At 37.7% G+C, this 9,108-nt stretch overlaps 1 protein-coding gene across 1 annotated transcript; it reads left to right on the top strand.

The window, feature by feature from the left end:
• Positions 1 to 466: 466 nt before the first annotated feature.
• On the top strand, positions 467 to 8,411 carry LOC111188464 (myosin-2-like). Its single transcript, XM_049475749.1, has 6 exons — positions 467 to 1,153; positions 1,475 to 2,146; positions 2,393 to 2,446; positions 3,804 to 4,478; positions 4,788 to 6,624; positions 8,342 to 8,411. The coding sequence occupies exons 1-6, from the start codon at positions 640 to 642 to the stop codon at positions 8,409 to 8,411; spliced, it is 3,822 nt and encodes a 1,273-aa protein (XP_049331706.1). The 5' UTR covers positions 467 to 639.
• Positions 8,412 to 9,108: the final 697 nt, after the last annotated feature.

Here is a 9,108-nt window from a genome sequence, read left to right as displayed (position 1 = left end):
ACGTGAACAAAACCAAAATATTACAAGAATAAAGTCATTATATTTTAAGAATAGAGTTGTAATATGACATGTATAAAGTCATAATATTACGAGATTAAAGTCATATTATTACGTTAATAAAGACGTAATATTTCAAGAATAAAATCAGCGTAATAGTAAAGACGTAATATTATGAAAATAAAGTCATAATTGGGAGCATTTACTCTGGCCCATATTTAATCTTGGCACTCTGAAGGACTTGCACACGTGAGTGTCACCACAAGGTTCTGGGCACTATTTGTTCTAGGCTGAAAATGAATGGTATATGTGGAATAAAACGTTTTTACCCTGTTCAACAGAGAGATAATGATAGAAATAGTACAATGGTAAATTAGTATACTTAAATAAATCATAGGGATAAGGTTAATGTGTTTTGGTATTTATTGTACAGTAATATTTTGTTTTTTTTTTCTTAATTGTCCAGTGTGTCAGAAGCTAGAAATTGTCCTGCTGGGGAAAAACAGATCAGAAATCTGCAGAGTGGGGAACTTCATCCTGGGCAAAAATGCCTTTGATACTGAAGCTCCACCTCCTTCAGTAGAGCAGCACAATGAGAAAGCTGGAGGAGTGGTGGAGGGTAGATACATCACCATCATCAGCATGCCTTACCTGTTCCATCCTCAGCTCTCTGAAGAAGAGCTAAATCAGAGGGTGAGAGAGTGTGCAGCTCTGTGTTCTCCTGGACCTCATGTTCTAGTGCTGATTCTACATCCAGGCGACTTCACAAAGCAAGATTGTGACAAAATTAGAACCATATGGAACGCTTACAGCTCACTCTCCATGAAATACACTGTAGTGGTGACTACAGGCGAAGGCCATAGTTCAAGTGTCCTCTGGTCTCGATTCATTAATGAGAATAATTTGAAACAGTACAGATATGAAGACATATCTAAATTTGACAAAGATCAAGTTTCCCAGCTTTTGAAGAGCATAGATGAGGTGGTTAGAGAGAATGAAGGAGATCACTTGACCTGCAAAATGAATGAATTAATGGCAGAGAGGGAGAAGCGCCCTGCATTATTGCGGAGAGGCCAAGCCATAATCAAAACGGCAAAAATATCCAGCGATAAAGATGCTGGAATGAAGAGCCAGAGGGACAACCCTAAACCAACAGGTAAACTTTAAATGTCTAATTTTCAAAAGCTTGAATGGAATTAATCTGATTCTGGGAAAGTGTTCTTTCACTTTCCCTTTGATGTAGGTTTTTAAGTAGTCATGTAAGAGATGTTTTCCAGACTCTAATGTGCTGCTCAAATATTTTCTGTATTAAAATGGTAATTTCAAGACTATATAAATAAATTGTTTAGTGAAAAGGGTGCAGAACTATACCAAATGTACAATTTCTGGACACTTCCTGTCTGTAAATAGCACTACATAACAAATACATTTAAGTGCATTAGAATTTTCAAGATATTTTGCCTATTTTTTTTTACAGTATCTGAGCTGAAGATACTTCTGCTGGGGAAAAGCAGCTCAAAGATCAGCACAGTGGGGAACTTCATCCTGGGCAAAGATGTGTTTGATACAAAAGCTCCGCCTCCTTCAGTAGAGCAGCACAGTGTGAGAGCTGGAGGATCGGTGGTGGGAAGAAACATCACCCTCATCAACACTCCTCACCTGTTCAATCATCAGCTCTCAGAAGAACAGCTGAATCAGAGAGTGAGAGAGTGCATGAATCTGTGTTCTCCTGGACCTCATGTTCTACTGCTGATTCTACATCCAGACAACTTCCCTGAGGCAGACAGACACAGACTGGATCACATCCTCCGCTCTCTGTCTAAAGACCCGAAAAAACACATGCTAGTAGTAACAACACAGAGACGGCAGTCAGTCTCTGGTGAATATATAGTTGATGAGAACATCAATCAGATCATTGCTGCATGCAACGAAAGGCATTTCAAGTTTAGCAGCGAGTGTAGCCATTCTGATCTACTGAAAATGATTGAGATGATGGTTGAAGAGAACAGGGAAGGGCAGAGTAAACAGGAAGTTCCACCAACAAGAGAACAGCAACATCTCAAACAAAAACCCCAAAGAGTGTATGAACAGCCTGTGAGAGAGAAGAAAACTTCTTCACCTGCAACTGAACTTAAAAGCATTGAGAAATGTAAGTAGAGTTGTTTAAATGTGTGAAATTAGAAAGTGTCAGAGGAGTAGAGTTTGTTGTGGTGTTCATCTTCTTCTTCTTCTTATTATTATTATTATTCACTACCATTGTTACTTCAAATAGTATCACTGCATAAGTACTAGTAGTAGTAATGAACATGCAGTAATAGTAATTTTTGGAATGTGATAATAATAATGTTTGTGATAACAATAGTTTTTGACTCTCACATTACTACCCCATAAACAGCAGGATTACACAGTTGGTTCCAGCGAATAACACATAGTGGCAAAACCCCTAATGGTGAGTATTATATTTAATTTTATTCAAAAAACAACACTGCTCATTTTACTCAAACATATACCTATAAATAATAAAATAATGAAACTGATTCAGAAATGAAGGCAAATAATGCAAAGAAAACAAGTTCATATAAATTTTGAAACAACAATGCTAATGTCTTAAGAATTCAGAAATCCATATTTGGTGGAATTACCCTGATTTTTAAAATGTTTTCCACAAGTCTTTCACATTGCTTTTGAGTCAGCAACCGCAGGATGACATCAAGGGACCTATAAAAAGAATGGCAAATGGCAGCTGGTGTGAAGTGCATGGACAGAACAGTACAGAACAATCTCTTAGAGGCAGATCTAGAACAAAGACCTTTAATGAGAAGTAAAGAAGAGTCAGGCTGAAGTTGGCAACAGATAATAAGAATTTGACTATAGAGGACTGAAGAAAGGTCATCTTCTCTGATGAGTCCAGTTTCAGCTTTGCTCAACACCTGGCCATCAAACATTTAGATGGAGACCTGCAGAGGTGTACTTGGACCCACTGAGAAATTTGGTGGAGGATTGGTGATGATCTGGGGATGTGTCAGCAAAGCTGGAATTGGGCAGTTTGATCTGTGTGAATGATGCATGAATCAGGCTACTGTCACGCCGCCTCGTTCTCCTTCCACATTACCGGACTCCATTTCCCAGAATCCTGTTGATTATGACACCAACAGTATCCGTTCTACTTCACCCAATCACATTTCGCTCCGACGCTCTGATTCCCCGGTGTTCTGAGTTAGTTCCGGTTCATACCCATCTAGCTCCGGTATTTAAGTCTGCAGTTTGTAAACAAACACCGCGAGGTATTGTTAACTGATGTTGCATACTAAGCGTTCTCCTATCGTTTCTCGTTTTGGCTTTATGATTACGACTCTGTTTTTGGATTACTGGTTAATGTCTTTTGTCTTGCCCTTATTGGATTTATTGCATGGTTGGACTGATACTCGGTTACGAACTCGGACTGTACTTTCGACTATGTCTTGGTTTTTCGGTGAGATCTTTGTTTGCCTGGCTTTACTGTTTCTTGTTATACTGCCTGTTAATAAACCTGTTTGCTTATTTTACTCGGCTTGCGTCACTCCTCACTACCTGGCGTTACAGCTACATGTTTATTTGGCCATTTCTCATTTTCTGCAAATAAATGCTCTAAATTACAATATTTTTATTTGGAATTTGGGAGAAATGTTGTAAGTATAGAATAAAACCACAATGTTAATTTTACCTTAATATAATAAACAGGTATAAAAAATGATCAGTTTTAATGTACCTCATAAAACTCTATAAAACTCCTAAGTTCCTACAGTGCCAACTGTGTTTTCTTTCAGGATCTCAGAGGCTGAACCTGGTTCTGTGTGGGAGTAACAGAGAGCTGAAGTCCTCCATATCAGATCTTATTCTGGGTCAGCGAGAGCGTAGACCAGAGTCCAGATCGGTGTGTGTGAGGAGAGAGTCAGAAGTATGTGGACGTCTGATCTCCCTGGTGGAGCTTCCAGCTCTCTACAGGTCTCAGCTCTCAGAGGAGGAAGTGATGCAGGAGACTCTCCGCTGTGTCTCTCTCTGTGATCCTGGAGTTCATGCTTTTCTCCTCGTCCTGCCTGAGGGACGCCTCACTGATGAAGATAAGAGAGAAATGGAGAAGATCCAGAACATATTTTGCTCTAAAGTTGATAATCATTTAATGGTTCTTTTCACCACGGAGCCTGCTGTTAGTGGGAACACAACAAATTTTATAAGACATAACAAAACCGCCAAAAAACCTGCTGACAGTTCTGGACAAAGGTACAGAATATTGGAAACAAAAGTGGGGAAAAACTCTAAACAGGTTCCAGAGCTATTGGATGAAATTGAAAAAACATTGACAACAAAGCCATATTCTCTATACATGTATGTACAAGCTCAAGAGGAAAGAGTTCAACAACATCTTCAAGAAAGCCACAAAGAAGAACTGAGCTTAATGCAAATGAAAGTCCAGGAATTAAAGGAAAAGCTCCAGACAGAAGGTAGACCCTTTCATTTATCAGTAAAATAAGCAAAAATGTCATTATTATCATCAGCTCCATAACAAATAAAATCTGCAAAGAAAAGTCTTAAAACATGTTTGATTGGTATAAGCTCAACCTCGCATAGAAACTACAAGAAGAATCTATTTTTGTTATATTTAATTCATATCCAAAAAAAACTTCCTTTAATTGAATAGACATAACAGTCTTTGGATTTTGACTGCTAATAGTAATTTAAAACACAATATATATACAATCTAATTTGCACAGTATAGTACAATAACACTTAACATTTTATGTAATTTCCAGGTTATGAAGATGAACCACTGGATTCAACTTGCTTGAGGACTGTACTCATTGGAAAAACAGGAAGTGGGAAGAGTGCAACAGGAAACACCATCCTGGGAAAAAATGTTTTTGTGAGTGAAGCTAGTATGGTTTCTGTGACAAAGATTTCTCAGAAAGTAGTTGGAAAAATTCAGGGAAGGACAGTTGCAGTTGTCGACACTCCAGGACTCTTTGATACCACACTGTCAAATGAAGACGTAACAGAAGAAATTCAGAAGTGCATCTCACTGTCAGCACCCGGACCCCACGCTTTTATCATTGTGCTGAGTGTGGGAAGATTCACCAATGAAGAATTGGAAACTTTAGATCTAATTAAAAAGATATTTGGTCCAAAGGCTGCAAACTTCAGCATAGTGCTGTTCACCAGAGAAGACGATCTCAAAAATCAGCCCATAGAGCAATACATAGAAAATGGTGACGGTAGAATGAAGAAGCTGATCCGAGATTGTGGAGGTCGGGTCCTGGCCTTCGATAACAAAAACGAAGACAGCAACCAAGTTTCTAAACTGCTAAAACAAATCGAAAATTTGATCAAATCAAATAAAGGCCAACACTTCACAAATGAAATGTTCCAAAAGGCAGAAATGTCCATCAAAAAGAAAATGGAGGAAGTTCTAAAAGAGAGAGAAAAAGAGATTGAAGCTGAAAAGGAGAAACTTACAGCTAAATACAACACTGAAATGGAAAAAATTAAGAAGACACTGCAGGAAGAAAAATTAAAATCTGAAGAGGAAAAATGGAAAATGGAGAAGAAATTCAGCGAAAAGGTTGAAGCTTTTCAAAAAAAGTTTGAGGAAAAAGATGAAACAGAGAGGAAGAAGCGGGAAATGGAAGACAAAACAAGATCGACGGAAGAACAAAAGCAAATGCAGAAACTGCAGCAGAGAATTGAAGAGCTGGAAAAAGAAAATACAAAACAGAGGGATCAATTTGAGAAACAGCTGAGGGACAGAGATGAAGAGGATAAAAAGAGAGAAGAGAGGTACAAACAAGAAAAAGAGAAACTGAGAGCGGAACAAAATCGAACCCTAGAGGATCTGAAAAAGAGACAGGATGAAGAACTTAAAAGGAGAGATCTGGAGGAGCACAAAAGAAAAAAAGTTGAAGAAAATGAGAGACAGACCTGGGAGAAAAAAATAAAAGAAGCTGAAAATGAAAGAAAAGAGATACAAGAGGATCTTAAACGACAACAGAAGGAGTGGGAGGAAGAAAAGAAACGACAGATGAAAGAACGAGAGGAAAAAGACAGACAAAGAAAACTGGACCATGCAAAAGAACTTAGAGTAATACAAGAAGAACAAGAAAGAATGAGAGAGAAATTTGAAAAGGAGAGAGAACAAGAAAGATGCAGGAGAGAGGAAGAGAAAAAACAGTGGAGGGAAGCAGAGAAAAAAGAGAATGAGCAAAAAGTGAGAGAGTACGAAGAAAAGAAAAGAGCAGCAGAAGCTGAGATGTTAAAAAAGAAGGAAGAACTGGAGCAAATGAAGATGGAAGAATGCGAAAAACGAAAACAGGAGGATGAAAAAAGAAAAGAAGAAGAAAATGAAAGACTGCAGAAACTCAGAGAGGAAATAGAGAAAGAACTGCAGGAGGAGATAAAGAAGAGAGAGAGTGAAGACAAAGCTATTAAAGAGAATGAGATGAAAAAGGAGAAAATGAAAAAGGAATTTGAAAAGAAAATGAATGAAATTAAGCGTAAATATGAGGAGGATGCCAGAAAGACAGCTGAGCAGTTCACTGATTACAAAGACAGGAAAGACAGATACATCCAAGAACTGATTGAGGAACATCGAAAAGAGTATGTAAAAAAATGTAAAAAAAATGCTGTGAAATCCACAGTAGTATACTGTGTTCCTGCACAATTAACTACTGTAAATACTTTTACAGTTTTATACTCAGAATGCAGCCAAAACCACAGTAATGAACTTGAAAATGTCAAAAATCACAGTAATAATCCTACTACTGTAGACAATCACAGTAATACACTGTAATAATGCACTAATGGACAATCAAAAGGGGGCACTAGTCATTTGGATTTATTTTAGATTCAACCCACCTACAACCTGAAGAAGCAGAAGAAGAAAAAGAAGAAAAGGAAGAAGTTTGAAAAGTGGAGCAGTACTGAAGCCACCATTCCATGTAAGTATCACAATACTGAACAATACTATCTCTGACTACCTTTATAAAAACTTTGGCTTGCCCTGAGATCCTCTTATTAACATGATTTGCTAAACAAACCAGTTTGGTGATTGTGTATATTAACCTTAATTTTCATTTCTGTTTGGTTTCTTGTCAAAATGAATCCTGACTCCAGCAAGTGCAGTGAAAAGTTCATGTTGTTCTTCACTTACTGAAGAAAAAAAAAGAGTATTGTTTGCTGTGTCTCTGCAGATTTTGTTTAACAATAAAACGTCATGCAGTACATGGCATTAAAGAAATGCTTATATTTAACAGTGATTTAATACTGACTGCAAAATAAAGCAGTAAGGCAAGGATATCAAACTCATTTTGGCCGAGGGCCACATTGGCATATTGGCTGTCCTCTGAGGGCCAGATGTAACTTATAAATGTAAGAAAATGTAACCAAATGTAATATAAAATGAATATAATTACTCCTTAATGTTAAATAACTCTCAATATATTATTTATTCAATCAAATATTACAGTTGCATGGAAAAAATGTTTGCTTGTTGCTCTATTAACATAAATCCTTTTAATTTGTCATGTTATGAAATCCAAAAACTCCATCAATCAAGAACCAAACTATTCAAGTGAATAGAAATTACATCAAGTACAAGTTATATTAACTTTGATCAAAACGTTTGATACTGAAATAAGGCTTAATAAATATAAAATCAAAAATTGTGAGTGTAAGGTCCTGGCCCTGTTTCCTGTCTGTCCTCGTGCCTGTGTTGTCCCACGTGACCCGTGACCCTGTGTTCTACCTGTGTTTTTCCACTCACCTGTGTTCTTCTGTAACTCCGCCCCTTCGTCCCAGGTGTTTCATGTTTCCTGTGTGTGTGCACCTCCTCCAGGCCTGTTTTTGCCATTTTCCGCCTGAATTTTACACACAAATCTTGAGGCCTTATACTCAAACAGGATATAAAGTAGAGACAGTTTCATGAAGTATTGTTATTTAAAAGCCTTTGAAGTTTTATTAGAAATACTTAAAAATGTTGAAATGGATCCCCAGTGGTCAGAATATGATAAAAACAACAAAAAAATCTAGGCGCTTTTCAAAATTTTACTTTAAAATTCATGTTTTAGAGCCTATAACTTGGTCAGTTCTTGTGGTCGAAAACATTTTTTTATTTAAACTTGTTCCATTAGTGGTCTACTTTCACCCTGTAAAAGTTGGAATTAAAAGGTCTTATAGTTTAAAAGATATTGGACCTACAGTAAATAATAACCTTTCAGCAAAGAACAGGCCTATTCTGACAAAAAGCCTTTAAAAAACGTGACTGACTACCTTTCCTGCACTAAATGGGCCTAACACGCTCTCTACTGGGCCATAGAATAAGCCAGAAGTGTGAAGTCTCGCAGAAGACTCTCTTTGACTGGTCAGAGCCTGACGACAGCGGTTAAAATTCGGCCTATCGCCGCTCCTGACTCCATTTATCCGCCTCTGATTGGCCGAGAGGTCTGAGTGACGACACAGTCGCTAGGTAAGGTTCCGATGAGTAAGGAAGTTTTGGACCGGTAGCGATCGGACATACGGTTCAGTTTATACGAATTAATTAGTGAAGATGATCCGCCGCTTTTTGGGAGCACTCTTTACGCTTTCCTGAGGATTTCTACAGACTGGAGAGGAGTATCAGGTCGAGTTTGGTATCGGATTGAAGCTCTCACTCTGCTGAACGGGGTGAGTGCTTTGTTTGGGTCTGAGCCGCGAGGGCGGGGTGAGGGGCTCCTCAGAGCGCTGCTCCAGTTTTTCCAATGAGATGAATCTGAAGTTAAAAAAACTGAGAGCCTGCCCGTTCGTTTGATGTACATTTTAGCCCCCTTTGGTAAACTATGTCGTTATGAAAAATATGAATATTCATATCATAACTATATTTTTTTCTTAAAATCTTGTCTGCAAGGTATATTAACACTGGAATAGTTAATATTTGAGAATATATAAAGATAAAATGACTGATAGATGACTGAAAAGCTGAGATTCTAAGCTTTTAAATGGTATATAGCTTGTCTATATTGACCCTACAGTTACTCAGATAAACACAAGCAAATATGATTTTAATAATTCATGCGGATTTCTGGCCCGTGTTAAGAGGTTAAGGTC

The sequence above is a fragment of the Astyanax mexicanus genome, chromosome 3, assembly GCF_023375975.1.
Source record: "Astyanax mexicanus isolate ESR-SI-001 chromosome 3, AstMex3_surface, whole genome shotgun sequence".
In the NCBI taxonomy this organism is placed as follows: Eukaryota; Metazoa; Chordata; class Actinopteri; order Characiformes; family Acestrorhamphidae; genus Astyanax; species Astyanax mexicanus.
This window is presented reverse-complemented; position numbering and strand designations above follow the sequence as displayed.